The 20,960-nt window shown below is 41.1% G+C and overlaps 1 protein-coding gene across 8 annotated transcripts in view; it reads left to right on the forward strand.

Moving 5' to 3' along the window:
• DOCK8 (dedicator of cytokinesis 8) overlaps positions 1-20,960 on the forward strand; it is a 180,521-nt gene that overhangs the window by 35,068 nt on the left and 124,493 nt on the right. For 6 of the 8 annotated variants that reach the window (XM_036433896.2, XM_036433898.2, XM_036433895.2 and 3 more), the window contains exons 2-3: positions 4,194-4,299; positions 19,833-20,008. In XM_036433896.2, coding sequence (XP_036289789.1) covers positions 4,194-4,299; positions 19,833-20,008 — 282 coding nt within the window. Of the gene's footprint in view, positions 1-4,193; positions 4,300-5,981; positions 6,121-19,832; positions 20,009-20,960 lie in introns of those variants that run through there. The other 2 variants (XM_036433891.2, XM_036433892.2) reach the window with 2 other exon arrangements.

A 20,960-nucleotide genomic window follows, 5' to 3' on the forward strand; every position in this document is an offset into this window, starting at 1 on the left:
GGGCTGGCCTAGAGAAGAGGGTGGCTTTAGAGACTGGGGTGCTAGGTGCTCTTTTGAGAATGAAGCTCCATATTAGTAAGTTTAATGGCTGATGTTTACATAATTTTTTAAAATCTCAACTAGTACATGTGTGCCTGCACCTAACTATATGTATGCATTTTTTAAAATCATGAACTTAAGCAACTTTGTAGGAAAAAGAACTGAACGGGATAGTTATTAAACTGCCTTTATATAACTATCCAAAAGGATTTCTCATCCTTATGGAATGCTTACACATATATTGAAAAGTATATGTATTGAGTTCCACATATCACTTTTTACTTGTAATTTATTTTTGTATACACATGTCCATGGGTCAACCTAATTCATATATTTTGTTGTTTTAAATGGTAAAATCATATTTCATCTATTTTATGCTATTATTTACTTAGTGTTCTGCCAAGGGTTGGACGTTTTGGTTATTTTCAAAGATTTGTTGTCATATACAGTTCTTATGCTCATTTCTGCTCAAATTATGTTTTTGTTTGTATGAATTCCATTGTGCACATTCTCCAAAGTGAAAGAATTAGATGAAAGAGCAATGACAGTTTTATAGTTCTCATTGCATATTATAGTATTGCTTTCTGGAGACACTGAACCAATATACAACCCACAGGGGTGTGGGCCCTGCTGGTTTTCCCACAACTTGACCAATATGTAATTTCATCATCCCAGCCTATTTTTGCTAGTTTAATATGAGCATAGGGGCCTCTCCAGAGACATTTTATTGTGAAGTTCTTTAAGCGATGTGAGGCAGGTCTTTTCCATGTGGGATAATTAACTGTTTTCATTTAAGGACAAACGACTCACCTCCTATTGACAGTTTTGAAGGGACCAGCGTAACTACCTTTTGTAGAATTGAGTCTGTAAGAAATGGGAAATAGGGTCCTTAGGCCAGGCTCCATCTGTTAGGGAAGAGCGGTTGTATAGATCTGAATTAGAAAACGTAGGTGCAGGGCTGCAGCAGGAATCCCAGCTCACTCTTTTAAAGAAAATTGGCGAGCAGGAACATTATAATTTCATGATGAAAAAAGTACTGGGACTTTGGCATAGGATGACAGATTTTACTTCAAAATGAATGCAAAAACATACCCCTCCTGCCATTCTATGATGTTCTCCCACAAGGCCACTGCCTTTCCTGAACATTTTCAGATGTCCCCATTTCAAGGAGACACTTTGGTCTATGACAGGAAGACCTTTAGAATGGCCAGGACAGTCACATGGGCTGTTTGAGAGGTCTTGGGGGCAGGACCTGGGGACAAGTCGAAGGAACAGGCAGTCTCATCTTTGGAAAGTCAACTCGGAGAGAAAATAGTGCCTTTGCTTGTTGTCGTCTCAGCATTTTGTGATGATGGCCATCTTCTATGTCAGCAAATAAATGCTTGCCATGCTGGTTTGGGTTCCTGTGGTGCCAAACACAGGGTACAATGTTATTTATGGAAGATGGACCTTTTGTTCTAGACAGTGGTCCAATCTGTCTTTTTAGAAATTGGTGACTGTCCAACTTGTAATGAAAATCAACCTCTGAGTTTGGCTCAGTAGATAGAGCTTCAGCCTGTGGACAGAAAAGTTCCAGGTTCAATTCTGGTCAAGGGTATGTACCTTGGTTGCGAGCACATCCCCAGTAGGAGGTGTGCAGGAGTCAGCTGATCGATGTTTCTATCTCATCAATGTTTCTTCTTTTTTTTTTTTTTTAATATATTTTATTGATTTTGTACAGAGAGGAAGGGAGAGGGATAGAGAGTTAGAAATATCGATGAGAGAGAGTCATCGATCAGCTGCCTCTTGCACACCCCCTACTGGGGATGTGCCCGCAACCAAGGTACATGCCCTTGACCGGAATCGAACCCGGGACTCTTCAGTTCCCAAGCCGACGCTCTATCCATTGAGCCAAACCGGTCCTGGCTGTTTCTAACTCTCTATCCCTCTCCCTTCCTCTCTATAAAAAATCAATAAAATATATTTTTTAAAAAGAAAGAAATCAACCTCTGGAGCACTTGGGATCAAAATCTGTACTTTCCCTCCATTCCTGGCTGTCATGCTAAATTGGGCATTTCTTGCTTTCACTCTTGTCTCCATAGAATGCTTACACACACAGCCACATTTATGTCTATATCTTTATCAGTCTGTGCTTACCTATCTGCTTTATTTGGAAATAATTCACACACCACACAATTCAGCTATTTAACATCTATAATTCAATGGATTTTATTATATTCACAGAGTTGGCATCCATAACCACAGTCAATTTTAGAACATTTTATATCCGCTCTCCCAAGAAATCTCATTTCCATTAGAAGTCACTCTTTATTTGCCTCCATCCCTCCCAGGTAACTAGGGCTTTTTCTGGATATTTTATATAAAGAATCATGTAATATGTGATCGTTTGGTGTAGCTTCTTTCACTTAGCATAATTTTTTAGGATTCATCCATATATACCAGGTTCCCCGACCCCTTTTATTCCTGAATAATATTTTATTGTTTGATATACCACATTTTGTTTGTCCATTCATAAAATGATGGGTTGTTTCCACTTTTGGCTAAGATGAATGAGTAATAAAACGTGTATATGTTTTCCTGTGGAAGATGATGGGTTGTTTCCACTTTTGGAAGAATGTTTTCAAATTTCTTGGATATATACCTAGGAGTGCTGAGATGTAGGAGAACTCTTTTTAACTTTTTGAGCAACTGCCCCTCTAGTTTCCAAAGCAGATTCCACATTTTACAGCCTCACCCACAATATATGATGAGGGCTTCAGTGTCTCTACAACCTCACCAACAATTATTCTTGCCCGTCCTTTTTGTCATAGCCATCCCAGTGGTTGTGAGGTGGCATCTCCTTGTGGTTTTGACTTGCACGTCCCTGATAGCTAGTAGAATATTTAGTTCCTTATCTTAGTATTCTTACACTTTCATCAGAATTACCAGAACGTGTTTCCTGCTTCTCTGGATGAACCACATTGCCAAGGTTGGGAGCCACAGAGACCTCGTCAGAAACCTCACTAATAATGTCAGAAACCTGTGTTATGCCCTACCACATATTATAGTGAAAAAAACACATAATAAGCTTTATTCATGATATTTTTTTAAATGATACCATTTTAAATGTACATATTCCTATTTGAAACACAGCACTTTCAAATACATGATCTCATCGATCCTCAGTCATCTGTTAGTTTCTAGTTATCATCTGCGGTGGCCTCGTGGTTTAAGTACATGTCTGTGAATGAGCCTCAGAATCCAGCCACCACCAACTGATTTCCTGAGAGCTTCCAACAAATGAGGAACAAATGCCCAAATGTCAACCTGCCCCTATGCCAGCATTTCACTGCGCAGCAGACTCATGCCAGCAGGTTGAGTGGACGATAGAGCACAACTCTCATCTTCTCCCTCCGGGCACCAGGAATGCGGACTGAGGGCTCAGCAATGTCAGGATGGGTGACTGGGCGAATCTTCCACGAGGAGCAGCGTGGAAAATAGGCAGTCCTTGGAATTTCAGATACCACCTCAGGTGCCTCAGGAGGTAGAAATGTTTGTATCACAGTTCTCTAGCATTTTCTGCTACAGCAGAAGGCGACCAGACTGGTTTAACTGCTGTAAAGGAGAATGACTGGATCCAAAGGACAGCTGGGGGTTTAAAGGACTCTAGCCAGAGACAGATGTCCTCATATAATATGTGATCCTTTGGTTTGGCTTCTATCACTTAGCATACTTTTTTCAGGGTTCATCCATGTTGTTGTATATATCAGGTTCCCCCCCCCCCTTTTATTGCTGGATAAATACCTCATTGTTTGATATACCACATTTTGTCCATTCATAAGAGGGAGCCGGATACCTCTGAATGGACTGGGAAGGAGCCGCTTGCCCTGGACCCTTTCCTAGGGCTTCAAGCTCATCTTCCTCCTCTTGCTGTCATCCTTCCAGTCCTGGGAAGAGGCCACGATGGTGGGCGTCCTGGCCTCTGTGAACTTCTCCAGGGCGTATATTGTCACACAAAAGTCCTCCCCCGGGCCACTGCAGACATTGTAGTGCGTTCTGCCGGTTGCCCTGCCAGTGCAGAAATTTTATAGCATGACGTCAAAGATCGTATCTATAACTGATGATTTTTTAAAAAAATAATCGCTTCATTTAGATTTTTATCTTTTTAACCCAAGGTATTCTTCGGCGGAAATAAGGAAACAGTTTACGCTCCCACCAAACCTTGGCCAGTACCATCGGCAGAGCATAAGTACCTCCTCCGGCTTCCCCTCTCTTCAGCTAGTAAGTATGAGCTACAGCTTGGCTGAGAGAATGGTCGCGTGAGAATGCTTCCTGCCTCTCCTCTCCTTAGGTCTCCCGATGGCCGCCTTCCACTTCCAACCACCAGTGCCTAGCCCTGGACCTAATTGTTAACATGTGACAATTTTCTCTCTTCCTCCCTCAAATAGGGCTTAGGGTGCAAACTGGGCCTCCAAGTGCTGTGGCTCTGACGCCCCTGGACTCAGTGGACTTCCAGGCTATGTGATTTCACCCACATTATGATGCATATTTTAGGGAGGTAGAGGATTAGCCTTGGACGCTTGCTACCATTTGTAACAGGCTTTTGTGGGGGGGGAATGTATTCCCAAACCTGAAAAGCCAAGTTACAAACCTTAGTTTTTAAAAATCATTTTCTTGGAAGTGTAATTTACATACAATAGAATTCACTCATTTTTAATGTACAGTTTGATTAATTTGGCCAATTTGTAGTTATTTAACCTCTATTCAGTCAAGAGTCCGCAACCTAAAACATCCCATCATGGTTCCTTTTCGGTCTGTCTCTTCTCCCAGACCTCAGTCCTAGCCCTAGCCAGTGGTCGGCAAACTCATTAGTCAACAGAGCCAGTTTGCCGACCACTGCCCTAGGCTATCACTGATCTACTTCCATCTTGTTGCCTTATCTATTGTAGAACTTCATATAATTGGAATCAGTTCAAGCCCCCAATTTAAACACACCCTCTCCCTTTGTGTGGTGCCTGGCATGAAATCTCAGGCGGAACACTTTGAAAAAATATACAGTGAGTGGCCAGATTATTAAGATCTCTGAACGTGCCAAAACTGGTTTGGCTCAGTGGATAGAGCGTTGGCCTGGGGACTGAAAGATCCCAGGTTTGATTCTGGTCAAGGGCATGTACCTTGGTTGCAGGCACATCCCCACTGTGGGGTGTGCAAGAGGCAGCTGATCGATGATTCTCTCTCATCGATGTTTCTAACTCTCTATCCCTCTCTCTTCCTCTCTGTAAAAAAATCAATAAAATATATATATATATTTTAAAAAGATCTCTGAATGCATAATAATCTGGCCACTCAATATATATTATATACATTAGAGGCCCAGTGCATGAATTTGTGCGTGAGTGGGGTCTGGTCAGCCTGGCCAGGGTAGAAGGGACATGGTCGGTTGGCTGGCCTGCCTACTGGTCGAACTCCTGGTCAAGGGAACAATTTGCATATTAGTCTTTTATTATATAGGACATACACTGAGTGGCCAGATTATTATGCATTCAGAGATCATAATAATCTGGCCACTCAGTGTGTGATTGTCTAACCACTATGCTAAACACCTGAAACCAATGCAACATCATATTGAAAGTTAACTGTAATTGGCAGGGGGGGGGGGGGGAACGACAAAACACCTAACAAATATAAATTTTTTAAAAACCAAACATTCCCCCTTCTAAGTTGAAGGTTGCCTGCATGTTTAACACCAATTGTTGAGCATGCCTATGTGGGCTCTATTATTTGAGGACTAAATGCCAGACGTGTGCTCAGTAGGGTGCATCTGACTTAGGGGAGATGGTTTGCCAAACCAGAAGGAGCCTTCACTTCCTCTGTGAGAGCGGCAGCGTCCCCTGGCCTCACTTCCTCAGGCGCCGCGCAGTGCACTTTTCTGCTTGTTCTGGCGGTTGGCCTGCGGAGGTTAGGTTTATTTTCTGTTGCTCACTTATTACTTCAAAACCACTTCTGCTCTTAGAAATTTTGTAACCTTCCACTCCGCTTCCTGTGGCTGCCATCTTGTCTCCTGTAACAATTTACACGCGACTCCACCGTGTGTCTTTCAAGGTATGTTTACCGGAGTGGCTGGTGGATATTTCAAAGGGATAACTTGTGTGTGGTGTCACTGGTGAAATAGTACTACTGAAAAATAGGCTGCAAAAGGTCATTTGTGGTGACATTTCTTCCAAAAAACTACTTAGGACTCGGGTGGCTTGCTCGACTGCTGTTTTTTTTTGTTTTATTTTGTTTTTGTACTTTTCCTGTCTGTTTCAAAATCGGGGATGGTAATAAAAGCACATCAGGTGCATAATGTTCATGCTTTCAGATGTATCAGATGAACTGTGAACCAAGACAAGTTAATTTGGTGCTGATGTATATTTTATTGAAAACCCCCCAAAATTATTATGCCATTTATGACTAAAATCTTAGACCAGAATATTAAAAATCCGACTAAAAAGAGACTGGGTACACTTTTCTATCTTAAACAAGGTGGGGAGGTGGAGCTGGGTGCTCTGTTTCTTTGTAAATTAAGACCTCAGCGCTGCTCTGCAGCCAGCTGTGTTGAGAAGGAGTGTGGACATCACTGCAAAGAGGCTTTGAGGAAGTTCAGCTAACAGGCTTTAACCCCTTCTCTGCAGGCCAGCTTTGACTCTCATGCTGCAGCCTCACATTCTTTCAGGAGAAATATTTTCTAAATGTAAAGTCTCAAAGGAAACCATTGCCTCATGGCTGCAGGTTCTTTTTGGTTTTACGGAAGTAGATGTGGATGAATTACTTTGTTAGCTGGGCAGCCGAGTTAACACGTGGCTTAACATCCATTTTCTAAGAGAAGATACCAAAGAAGCAGCATACCTCTTTAACTGTACAAGAATCTTGTGTTCCTCCACTTATTCCTTTTTCCATTTGCAAACAAGTAGCCTTTAAAATACAATATTCTGGGTAACTCCAGTTTGGTTTTCTAATGATCTTTTCCCAGATCTCTGCTCCTGCCTCAGCACAATCTGTTACCCTTGTTCCTCCTTTGAACTGATGGTAAAGCAGGGGGTATGAGGGAACCACGGGCCCCAATTTGATTCCCATTAAAAAAAAAAAAAAAAAAAAAAGCATGGCCTGCTTAGGAAATCACCCTGATGTTTACCTGCTTGTCCCATTGTAATGTCAGAATGAGATGACTGTTCTTCTCCTGGAGTCAGCTTCCCAAATGACGGTTCCTCCAACAGAAATCACCATCCGTGGTGATTCCCCTTTCCCTTCAAGAATGATGTCATTTCACGGGAAGATAATGGGACAGTTCAGCAGGGTTCATTTCTGGGGAGGCAGAGAAGTAGTTTGTCATCTCAGGACTAGCAACCGGAAGTCGCCCTAACAAACTGCTCTAAAGTGAGAAGCTGTAGACTGTCCAGTGTATTATTTTAGACAATTGAAAAATAAGAATGAGTGCATTTTGGCCTTTGTTTCTCTTACCTTTGTTTATATAAATCACCATTTGAACAACTCCACGTGCTAAAACAAATGGTTGTTTACTCTTTTTAAAGTATTTAACTGGATAAAATAATTTAAAACTCAATCAATTATAAGTTTGTTGTTTGGCAAGAGGAAATAACTTGGAGTCACATGGTTCTGGGATGAAGTATAACTGTCATTTAATTGGTATATAATTTGGGCTAAGTCAACCTCTGTGAAGGCTTCAATTTCCTCATTTGCAATATTGGCATAATAATGCTACCCCATTGGGATTAACATAAATGACATAGTAGATGTTGTGTAAATAGTGGCTATTACTGTCTATGTGTTTGGCACTGTGGGGGCAGTAGGAGATTAAAAGAAGAAGATCAATAGGAGATTATTTTGCCTTATGATTTATTTGAGATAATATTATAGGAAATCCATACTGGCTTTGAGTGTGGTAGGTGCTCAGAAGAGAGAAAAATCCATGGCATAATAGGAGATAAAGACTTGATGGGGAAGGTGAGGAGACTTTGAGGAAGGTTCTCAGTCCTGTGTGCATCAGAATCACAGAGATCTTTATTTTTTTAATTTTTTTTTATTTACTTTAAAAATATATATATTTTATTGATTTTTTACAGAGAGGAAGGGAGAGAGATAGAGAGCCAGAAACGTCAATGAGAGAGAAACATTGACCAGCTGCCTCCTGCACACCCCACACCGGGGATGAGCCCGCAACCAATGTACATGCCCTTGATGGGAATCGAACCTGGGACCTTTCATTCCGCAGACCGACGCTCTACCACTGAGCCAAACCGGCTTCGGCCATAGGGACCTTTAGAAACACCTGTGGCCAGGCCCACCATAGAATCTATACTAATAAAAGGATAATATGCTAATTAGATTGGATAGACTGGACATCTTCTGGACCTCCTTCCCGAAGTCCTTCTGAACAAAGCCACGGTGGCAGGGACCAAGGCAGAGGTGGTTAGGGGTGATCAGGCAGGCAGATAGAGTGGTTAGGGGCTATCAGGCTGGCAGGGGAGAGCAGCCGACAGGGAGTAGTTAGGGGCATCAGGCAGGCAAGCAGAAGGTTTAGAGAGGATCAGGCAGGCAGGCAGAGGTGGTTAGGGGTGATCAGGCAGGCAGGCAGTTGAGTGGTTAGCAGCCAGCAGTCCCGGATTGGAGACGGCGCAGGCTGGGCTGAAGGACATCCCCTCACCCCGCCACCCCCCCCTCCCCCCCCACTTTCATCCCCCCTGTAAGAATTTTGTGTACCAGGCCTCTAGTGAGTAAATAAAAATCTCACGGGATGAGCCCAGATACTTAAAGTTCCCTGGGACTTTAACATGTGGTCTAGTTTAAAGAAGTACATAGTAGGAGTGTTCCAAATAGGAGGAAGAACATAAAGAAAGTGAAGTTTCTCTTGTTGTCCTAGTTGTTCTGAGTTTCAGAGAGTGTGGTCAGCAAGAACCACATGCATTCCTATAGATGTATCCGTATATAAAGATAGTTGGTTGAGTCTCGTCCCTTGTGACAAGGGTTTGCTATTCAATTCTCTGTCAGTGCGCATGCCTGGCTTTATCCCTGGTTGGAGCTGGAAGGCAGGAGTCAGTTGGTTGATGTTTCACTCCATCATCACAATTTTTCTCTCTCTCCCTCTCTCTTCTTCTCTCTCTGAGGATCAATGAAAAAAAAAATCTTAAAAAAAAAAAAATGATAGTGGCTTCTGCCATAAATCTGATAAGTCAAGTGAGAGGAAGGGTGTGTTTGATTTCTTTTCCTGTTTAATCAGTTTTTTGTTTTTAAACTCTAATTGTTGATGTTAGCTGTGATAATTGTGTATTCAAGTATTTTCAAAATCAATAAAATATTTTTTAAAAATTTATATTTGAATATGAAGAGGAACCACCATTGGAGTTGGTTTCTTAGGCATGATGATGGAATTGTTCTGGGCCTATCTGACACTCCTGTCAGAGTCCTTTGTGCCCAGGGCCAGAGGGAGGGGCCTTAATGTAGCATCGCTCATTGGCCTTGGCATTCTGGGTTGCCACAGCCATGTGAACGGGTTGGCCAGACACTCTCAGATGTCAACAACTCTATATTTGGTGTATTCATTAAAATGAAATTGTAAAATACTAAAATTATTTTTTTAATTATTCAACGTAGAAAGAGAAGTAAAGTATGCAAGAGAGGAAAGTGTTGGATCTATGCCCTAAGCCTTAAGTATAAAGAAGGATGAGAGACACTATCATCGCATTAATAATCTTCACCTACATTTTTATAGAGGGAAAGTCCTGTTTTTAAAAAATGAGTATAGAACATTTTGAAGTGAAGTGGAATGAATCAGCTGGACCATAATGTCCCTGGGTGAAGAAAAGGATGTAAAAAAGCCACATCCTGGATATGAACCAACCACCACGGTTACTTGACATCTTTGTACACAGGGGTGGGCAAAAGTTGGCTTACAGTTGTTCATATAAAAAAAGACACGCAGGTTATTATTACAGTAGCTTGATTAACTCTGTTTCTAATCCAACTCTACAGCTACGTTTGTCCACCCCTGTTTAACATTTATGTAGGAAGAAAGTCTAATACTTGAGAAAGCATTCATTTTTATTATGTGTTTAAGCTTCTGAAAAAGAAAGCAGCCTTTTTCTTTGACTACTAAGGCTGATCGCTTGATAAATATGGCCCTCTATTATTTTTTCTTGTGCCATTGCTCATGTGTGCTTCATTTTTCAAGTGGTTGGGCTGTTCTTAGGTTTCATTGATTTCACAGAGGGGACGTGATAGAAAATGAGGTTCTCAGTACAGTGTACAGTGTTCATACTAATTCACATGGAAGATAGAATGAAAGAGTGGGGCCCTGCCTGCAGAGCAAGAATTGTATTACTGTCACTGTTTAAAGTAGGGAAATCAAATCCGCCTTGGTAAAAACAGATGGTGGCCTATGATGGCATGTCAGCATCTTCCACTTGGTGGCATCAGGGGAAGATTGTCATTGGTGGAAGCAGGGAAGTGGTTAGTCTAAGACGTTGTACTTTGAAATGACTGAAGCCAGAAGAACCTGTCTCCAGATCTGTTTACTTAAATATGGTAGAGAGCTGAAAGGGTTATCTTAAGCATTCACTCACTCACTCACTCTTCATTCATTTAAGAAATATGTTTTGAGTCTCACTCTGTGGCAGGAGCTGCCCTAGGAGCTGGTGATAGATACAGTGGTGAATATAGAAAAGGGTCTAGCCTCTTGGAACTTACATTCTAGAATGGGAGACATAGACAAAAAAAGTGAATGTAGACTATATCAAGGGGGTTTTAATGATTTGAAGAATGAAAAAGGAAAAGGGAATAGAGAGTGACACAAAAGAGAGCCTATTTGATGGTCTGTGAAGGCTTCTATCTAGAGACACTTGGGAAGGATTCTGAATGAACTTGACAGATATCTGAAGGAAAAGTCTTCTAGTCAGAAGGAACAGCAAGAGCAAAGTCCCCAAGGCAAGATATGTGGAATACTCCAGAAACAGCAAGGAAGCAGAGTGTGAGGTGAACAGAGTAGGCAATAGGAGATGAGATCATAAAGAAAGTAGGGCTGGATCATAGACCTCAGAGACCATGGAAGAACTTTGGTCCTTCCCTTGGTTAAGATGAAGTCACTGTTTGAGACAACATGGAGGGACCTGGAAAGTATTAATGCTAAACTAAGCAAAATAAGCCAGTTAGAGAAAGACAAGTATCACATGATCTCACTTATATGTGGAATCTAATAAAGAAAGTAAATTGATGAACAAAATAGATCTAGAGACAGTGAAACATGCAATAGATTGATGTATTTCAGAGGGAAGGGGCAAGTGGGAAGAGATTAACCAATGAACTTATATGCAAATATTCATAGCCCATGGACATACAATAGTGCAGGGAAGGCTTGGGAAGGGGGTGGTAGGAATCAATTGGGAGGGGGGGGAGGACATCTGTAATACTGTCAACAATAATGATAAATTAAAAATAAAAAATAAAAAAGATGAGGTCGCTGGAAGCATTGAGCACCAGCCGGGCACAATCGTAATTTTTATAAAGATTGCTTATAGGGTTCTTTATATAAGGATCATTCTGGCTGTCATAGGGAGAATAGACTGGCCTGGATGAACTTTTTGCAATAACTCAGGAAAGTAATTGTGGTGCTTTGGGTGGTGGGAGTAGAGAATGTGAGAAATGGTTGGATCGTGGGTAGATCTCAGAAGTAAAGTGGATAGGATTTTCTGACGGATAATACATAAGGTATAAGAAAAGGAGAAAAATCAACATTGGCTCCAAAGCTTTTGCCCTCAACAGCCCGTGGAAATAGAATTGTCACTTGCAGAGAAGAGAAGACTTGGAAGATATGGGAAAGCAGATTGGCAGGGAAATTAAGAGTTTGTTTGAAATGTGTTATGTTTGATAGACCTATTTGATCACCAAGTGGTGATGTTGAGATATAATTGGGAAAAGACAACCTGGATTTCAAGCCAAAGGTTGACGCTGCAGATATAAATTTGTAATATGATAAAGCAAAAAAGGTATTTAGAGCCATGGGAGTGGATGAGATCATCTGGACATGAATGCAGATTGAGAAGAGAAGATGTTTTTAGAACTGAACCTTAGGGCACCACGTATTGGGAGGAGAAACCTAGAAAGAGTGGTGTCTCTAAGGTAGAGTGACTAATCGTCTCAATTTCCTTGGGACAGCATGATTTCCTGGTGCATGGACTTTCAGAACATAGGACAAGTATTTCAAGAAAGAGGGAATGATTAACTGTGTCCAGTAGTGTAGATAAACCAGGACCTTTAAATTTGGCAACATGGAGATCTCAGATGATTTTTGTTGTTGTTGTTGTTGTTAATCCTCACCTGAAGATATTTTTCTGTTGATTTTTAGAGATAGTGGAAGGGGTGGGGAGAGACAGAGAAAGAGAGAAGGTTGGGGACCAAGCCTGCAACCAAGGTACATGCCCTTGACTGGAATCAAACCTGCGACCCTTCAGTCCATGAGCCAACACTCTATCCACTTAGCCAAACAGGCTAGGGCTCAGATGACTTTGACAAGACTTGTCTCTCATGACTAGCCTGATTTGAGAACCACCCTCCATGGAGATAAACATTCATGAAGGTATAATGCCAGTGTACCTGAAGACACGTTTCTCCTTCCAGCCCACACAGAGCACCAGGAAGCCTCCTCAGTGCCAAAGCAAGGGACCCAGGTCCTTTGTGATCACTCCTGTAATTTGGGTCAAGCCATGTTTTTCTTTCTTTTTTCTTTTTTTTCTTTTCTCTTTATTGATTAAGGTATTACATATGTGTCCTTATCCCCTCATTGTCGTTCTCTTCCCCCATCCCCCCGCCCCCCATGCCATCACTCTCCTAGTGTCTGTGTCCATTGGTTAGGCTTATATGCAGGCATACAAGTCCTTTGGTTGATTTCTCTCCCTTGCCCCCTCAACCCCCACCTTCCCTCTGAGGTTTGAGAGTCTGATTGATGCTTCTCTGTCTCTGGATCTATTTTTGTTCATCAGTTTATGTTGTTCATTATATTCCACAAATGAATGAGATCATGTGATATTTGTCTTTCTCTGACTGACGTATTTCGCTTAACATAATGCTCTCCAGTACCATCCATGCTGTTGCAAATGGTAAGAGTTCCTTCTTTTTTAGTGCAGCTTAGTATTCCATTGTGTAAATATACCACAGCTTTTTCATCCACTCATCTGCTGATGGGCACTTAAGCTGTTTCCAAATCTTAGCTATTGTAAATTGTGCTGTTATGAACAAAGGGGTGCATATATCCTTTCTGATTGGTGTTTCTAGTTTCTTGATATATCATTTGTTAATATATTCCCATTAAATGTCAATTCCTGGAAGTGGGGTCACTGGGTCAAATGGGAATTCCATTTTTAGTTTTTTGAGGAAACTTCATACTGTTCTCCACAGTGGCTGTACAAGTCTGCATTCCCACTAGCAGTGCATGAGGGTTCCTTTTTCTCTGCATCCTCACCAGCACTTGTTGTTTGTTGATTTGTTGATGATAGCCATTCTGACAGGTGTAAGATGGTACTGCATTGTTGCTTTGATTAAAAAAAAAAAAAAAAAAGACCCCGGATAGTTGCAACAATCCTGAGAACAAAGAACAAAGTAGGTGGGATCTCAATACCAGATATCAAGCTATATTACAAAGCCACTGTCCTCAAAACTGCCTGGTAGTGGCACAAGAACAGACATATAGGTCAATGGAATAGAATAGAGAACCCAGAAATCAACCCAAACTACTATGCTCAATTAATATTTGACAAAGGAGGCAAGAACATGCAATGGAGTCAAGACAATCTCTTCAATAAATGGTGGTGGGAAAACTGGACAGATACATGCAAAAAAATGAAACTAGATCATCAACCACACCATACACAAAAACTCAAAATGGATAAAGGACTTAAACGTAAGACAGGAAACCATAAAAATATTAGAAGAATCCACAGGCAGCAAAATCTCAGACATATGCCGAAGCAATATCTTCACCAATACAGCTCCTAGAGCAATGGAAACTAAAGAGAAAAAAAAACAAATGGGACTATATCAAAATAAAAATCTGTACAGCAAAAGAAACCATCAACAAAACAACAAGAAAGTCTACTGCATGGGAGGACATATTTGCAAATGTTATCACCCATAAGAGTTTAATCTTTAACATTTACAGGAAAGTCATAAAACTTAACAAAACAAAAAAAAGAAAAAAAAGAAAAGATAAACAACCCAATAAAAAAATGGCCAAAGGACTTAAAAAGATACTTTTCTATAGAGGACATAAGGAAGGCCAAGAGACATATGAAAATATGCTCAAAGTCACAAATTAGCCCCTGTTTTCCAATATTCTTATTTGTGAAATATTGTCCAAATTAGTTATTTTACTCTGCTATCAGTGTGCTGTTTGAATACTACACTTTTCCGAGAACTACATAAATGAATTTTAAACAGATATGGTACTGGTACTGTAGGAAGTTTCATATTCAGAACAAATGGAATCCTACCCCATATTAGGAGAGCTAGCCTTTGATGTACATTAGGGAGCAAGGACAAGCTCAAACTCCTTTAAATAGCTGTGAATAATTTAAACTTTTAAGGTATTTAAAACATTTTTGTGCATATCTAGTATTCTGATGACCAGGCCTCTGAAAAAAAGTAGCTAGAAAGAAAGACTGTGCACGTCTGTACAAGAGAAGTATTGAAAATTGCTTCAGGGCGGTGACTTTGTCCTTTCAGCCTTGGGCAGGACTGCTGTAGGATCCCAGTGAGCATTTGTTGAAGGAATGAAAGTAGGTGTATTAGTCCAGGTTCAGCCAGAGCAGCGGAATCAATAGGGGCTGCATATGTATGTATATTAAAGAATTGATTACGGTTAATTGGCTACACTGGTGGTGATTGGCTAATTCTCCAGGATTGTTAGGAAGGCAAGATCACCAGCAAGCTGAAACTCCATGGCATGAGCTGAACTTTGAGAAGGCCCTCACCCACTTTGAAAAAGTATCCAATGTATTTAGACCACCTAGGATAATCTCCATTTTTATTAACTTAGTGTCAACTGATTAGGGACTGTAATTACTTTGGTAATATTTTTTCCCGGCAGTACAGGTTGTTTGTATCAGTAGAAGGTGTGTGTATGCTACAAATAGCTGCAGCCTCCCTTCAGTCCTCCATCCCTGGCAAGAGGAAACTTTTGTAGCTCACCCTGTCTGGCAGCATACTAGGAAGGGAATTCGGGGAATGTAGTTCAGCCTAGCCAAGTTGACACAGCAGAAAGCCATCACTATAGATAAAGACTGATTTAGGATCATTTGTATTCTTACTTGTCTTCATTTTTAGAGGGTGTTTTGTTTTTATTATGATTATTTGGTGTGTTTTTTTCTTACATCATTTTATCAAATGATAGACACAATATGATCATGCATGGTATAAGATGACTTTGAAATTACTTTGGATTCTAACATTTAAACTAGTCTTGGGGTCCACTGACTTAGGAGGCCACATATAGCTCAATAGCAGGAAAAATAAAATAGTTACCGTGTTTCTCTGTGTATAATTTTTTTTTTTTTCTAACATCGTTGGACTGAAAATCGAGGGGCATCTTATACACAGAAGTCAACCAAGGAGGGAACTGCATGGTGTGTAACTGCCCATACCTTATCAAACAGGCTTCCTTTAATCACCAGCCTTATTGTTACTGATGTCAGCTGATGCCATAATTGGAGGTGGAAGTTGAGAGGGACCAGAGCATTCTGAGCCCATAGAGATGTCAAAAAATAAAAAGATAAATACTGGTAAGTGATTGTCTTACTCTGCAAAATTCAAACTGAATGTAATCAGCTATGCAAAAGAGCATGGAAATAGAGCTGCAGAGAGACAATTTGGGCCTCCTCCCACTGAGTGTGTGATCAGACAGTGGAGAAAACAGGAAGAACAACTCCTTAAGATGCCAAAAAAGGAGAAGGCCTTAGAAAAACCAGCAAAATGTTTAAAATATTGATTTTTTTTGGGGGGGGGGTGTGCCAGAATGATTATTTATTTATTTGTTTATTTATTTTATTGATTATAGTATCACATAATTGTCCTTATCCCCCAATTCCCATCACAAACCCCTCCCCACATATGCCCCCACCTCCCTGTTGCCCATGGCCACTGGCTAGGCCCATATGCATGCACACAAGTCCTTTGGTTGATCTCTCCTCCTTACTCCCATCCTCCCCTACTTTCCCTCTGAGGTTTTGAGAGTCTGATCGCTGCTTCTCTTTCTCTGGGTCTGTTTTTGTTCATCAGTTTATGTTGTTCATTATTTCCTCTAGATGTGTGAGGTCATGTGATCCAAGAAATACCCTTGTAAGAACCGAAACTGAGACAAGCCATAAAATATTGATTTCTTAATTTTGGGTTGGAAAAGTAGAGGGGGAGCATCTTATACACAGAAGTCAAGGGGGTGTCTTATACATTAAAAAAAAAATACGGTAATTTTCATGTTTGGCTTTTAAGCCCCCAAAGAGCCCAAGTCCTTCCTTAGGGATTGACCTTAGAACAACTCCCCAACCCAACCCCAAACTTCAGCCCCCAATAAAAAGCAGTATCGTTGTAACACTGTCCAGTATTTATTTTCTCCCTCTGCTTACCGCTAAACAGGCATACTGTATATATTTGTATGTATATGTTGATTGCTTTACGATAATTGAGATTAAGACCTCAAGTAGTTTAGAAAGAAAAATCTATTTTGGTTCCCAGTAATTATTTGAATTTGCAAGAGGAACAACTTGCGTGGAGGAGGCCTTGCTAACCTTCATCGGGCTCTCCACCCACTTGCCAACAGCAAGACTAGTTTACATCACATTAGAGTGAACAGCTTCCTCCCTTGTTAGTATCAGTATGGAAAGGGTAGAGGAGACTATTAGATATCAGCTTGTGTGCAGTACTGGAACCATAGTCAGTAATCCTATCATTATGGTTTGTGTCTACAGTCTTTTCAGTCGTGAAATCTATTCAGACATCAAGAGGTTATGAATTGATGATGAGTTGTGCTTAGAGCGCTGGGCACATTGCCACACAAGTAGTGCTCAGTGGTGATACTGTGTTTTTTTTTATCATAGCTTTTCCCTTCAAAGATAGTGATTTATACGTGGGAATGTGACACATGGTACCACCTCATGGTTGTTGACTAAAGAGCAATGGAAAGATGCAGGAGAGGATCTTCCTGTACTCTTCTGTGTCCCTGATGCCCAGCCAAGGGGCTTGTGTTCGGTAGATGCTCAGCAGGTAATTGCTGAGTGAGGGACTCAGCCACCCTTTCTCCTTGGTTCTTAGTGATAACAGGAGCTGCTATCAGCCTGGTTTTCATCAGATGTGGCTTTGGATTTCAGGGAGATGACACTGATTTTTTTTTTCCTCTCTCTGATAATTTCACACAAATGCCATTCTCTGTGGAAGCTTCTGCTTACTACGTATTAGTGCAAGAATCACATTGCTTCAAATTGTGCCTCACTATAATTCTAAGTATATATATTTCCAGTGCCTCTGCTTGAGTAATTGATATTCTTCATATTAAATTTACATTTATTACTTCTTTAATTAATTAACTTACTGTTCATTTTAAGCAGGCAATCTCATGGAAACTCAGAATGGACTTGTGGGTAGTAGTAAATGTATATTTTTTGTTCCCACACACACTTACTATTGCTTTGTGTTTTAATTATTTTTGGAAATACACATTTCCTGAAAAGCTCATAAGAGAGAATAAAATGATAGTGGTTAAGAACATGAACCTGCCTAGGTTTGAATTGTAGGTGGGCTACTTCCCAGCTGTGTAACCATGTGCAAATTATTACATCTTTAGCCTTTATTGTCCTCATCTGTAAAGTGGTAATAATAAAAGTGTGTACCTTATAGAGTTCTGGTGAGAAATAAATGGGATAATGTAAATAATGACCTAGCCCTATTTTTTGGCACATATTTAGCACTCAATAATTGTTAGTTCAATAGGTATAAACTTTACACTAATAAGATTGGGTGTGCAAAATGCAGTTTTCTTCACTTCTGCTGGGTTGTGGTGAGAAGTGGAAAAGTTCACTTTCTCTATTGAGGTTGGTCTTACGTAGGTTTGCAGTAGGCTTTTTTTGTTGCGTGCATAGATGATGCCTGTGGTTCCCTCTGGCTGAGGTCAACAATGTTTTTCTGCAAACTCTGTCCCCACCTGGCTCCTGCATAGGCTGAGGTCTGGCTCCCTGCGCCCTGCTGGTCCCTGTCGCTTCATTTTGAGAGGCAGCCTAGAAGGACTACGGTCGTCTCCTTAGCTGATCTCCAATCAGAAGCAAGAGAACCTTCCTTGTCCTCTGTCACACCACAGGAGAGCCATGGGGAACTAGGGAGAGAGTCTTTGCTCTGCTGCGCTATTGAAGGAAATCTGTTGCCTTCTCTGCTGCCCCATCTGCCCCTTCTGGCATCGTGTAAGTCCTCCACCTTGGAGCATCTCAGACAAAAAGGAAGACAAAACGCTGCTCAATTCTCAGCTTTGTCCTCACTCCCCAGCATGTCATTCGTGTCTCCCCCACCACCAGGGACAGCAGGGGTGGGGAGGGACAGGGCAAGACCCATTTACATTTTCTTATCTTGTTTCTTTTTGCCTCTTCAATAATATGCTGTTCCTCCTTTCCGGCTTGGAGCCCATACATCTAGTCTGATGGGCAGTTTCAGGGCGATGAAAACTCGGTTTTATTAGCACTTCCTTTGGATCTGTCCCTGTTTCGTATAAAGGTAGTACAAGTCAAGAATCTGGGGTGTTTTGTTGGTCGACAGAGAGGGGGTCAGAGGTAGAGAACATCCTTGGGCATATGACTCCAAATAGTCTGCCATAAATGAACACCATAGAGCTGCTATTGTATTATTATTATTATTATTATTATTATTATTATTATTATTACACAAATCTGATCTAGGTGATTCTTTTACTCCCTTAAAGCAGTGGTTCCTAACACAGACAAGAATGTATATTTGTTGAATTGCCAACATTTTATTTTATCAACTAAAGAAAATTATTTTTTTTTATTACCATCACTTCTATCGCTTCTTTTATCATCTCCACCATGGAAAGACATAGAAGTGAAAAGCATAAACCCTATCATTTTAAAGCAAGTACAGCAGCTATGTATGTGAAACCTCACCCCATTGCCCTTAGTTTTGCTCATTCAACAGCAGGCAATGAAAAAGTCTTGCCGACCTGCACCAGTCAGCCCAGCAGCGTCTGGAAATCCCTGCTTTGGGAGTGTTTCAGCCCCCTGTGGTTCACTGTGGGCCATGATTACAAATGCAGTGCTTTCAAGAACCAACGTATAGGATAACCCAGGCCAAAGGAAACACCATGCTGAAATAGTCAAAGGAATGTTGTTGAGTTTGCCTGCATTGCTGGAAAATTGCCTCTTTTCTACTTCACTGTATGGCCTCAGAGAGCATTTGCAGGAGAAATCGTAAAAATGCAGCAAAGCCTTATGATCTCATTTTGGATCTCCTCAGGATTTCTCATCAAGGTGCAATTAAGCAGAGAAAAATTCTGCCTTCGGGTATGGTTTTAATTACTCATCGTGTTCTGACTTGACTTTCCGAGCTGCGTTTCTTTTCCGTCTCGCTGCCTCTGTGTTTGACAGCTCCTCTAAGCTGAGAGTATAGCGTTTTCATTGAGTGGGAAAGGGTAGAGGGGGCAAACAACTACCGTCGCCTTAGTGCTTCTATCTGGAAACTGAGAGGGAACCTCCTTTTCCTTTTTCCTGCCCCTGCAGCCTCAGTTTTATGACCCCGTGGAGCCGGTGGACTTTGAAGGACTTCTGATGACACACCTGAACAACCTGGATGTGGAGCTGGCCCGGGAGCTGGGAGACTTCACGGAAGACACCTTGGACGTGGTGTTCACGCCAAAGGAATGCCGGACCTTGCAGCCCTCTTTGCCAGAGGAAGGGTAAATCATTTTCTTACACTGTACATGGGACTGGGACTGTCTTGCCTGTTCTTGGTAAGGGGAAAGGTGCTCTAATTTTGGGCCTCTTTTTAAAAGTAAACAACATTACTCAGCTCTGTTGAGACGTGCAGGATGACTACAATAACCCGAAGACCTACATGTAGACAGGGTTTGAATTGGTTTGACCAGAGGCTTTGAGAAGCCGTGTGGGAGCTAAGCCAGTTAGAGGGGTGCAGTGGGTCAAACCAGAATGCTCCACCAGAGGTGAAGAGTGCAGGGTCCGGACTGCTTGGGTGTCAGCTCAGTGACCGTGGGTGGGTCATGTGACCTCAGGAAGCCTCAGTTTCTCCACTTGTAAATATATCAATATTTTTCATTAAATTTTTTTTAAAGCCTCCATTCAGAAGCATTTTAATTGGTTAATTACTGGATCAAGTTATAAACATAAGTTGGATCCACGTTTGTTGAGCATCTGCCATGTGTTGGGAAGTGGGATAAAAAGTTGAGTAAGGCACATTTTCCTTCCCTTGAAGAAATTTTTGTCAAGTGGAAAAGCAAATGGAGAAAGCTCCATTGAGTGAATATGTGAGTAGCTATTTAGGGCTTGAGTTTCCACAGTGGGTAAATCTATGTGTTTATAGGTATGAAATTATATCTAAATGATACTTCTTACTTCCATAGTGTAAAAAGCAATGTCTCTTTGGAGATTTAGGATGAACTTTGATTTGCATTCATTTTCAAAACAAAGTTAATATTCACATCTTCCCGGACATTTTTAACCTCCTCCTCTTCCCCAGAAAGTCCCAGAAAGGAGATCATGAAACATGGTCCCTCCCCTCATTAATCTGGGCTATTCTGGTTCTAGTTTGGATTTCATTTTCTTACAGTTTAAGGAAGTTGGATGACAGTGTACAGTGACATGGTATTTTTTTACCCTTTGCTCTGTTGTTTA

The sequence above is a fragment of the Pipistrellus kuhlii genome, unplaced genomic scaffold (genome assembly GCF_014108245.1).
Source record: "Pipistrellus kuhlii isolate mPipKuh1 unplaced genomic scaffold, mPipKuh1.p scaffold_m20_p_12, whole genome shotgun sequence".
NCBI classification, from domain to species: domain Eukaryota; kingdom Metazoa; phylum Chordata; class Mammalia; order Chiroptera; family Vespertilionidae; genus Pipistrellus; species Pipistrellus kuhlii.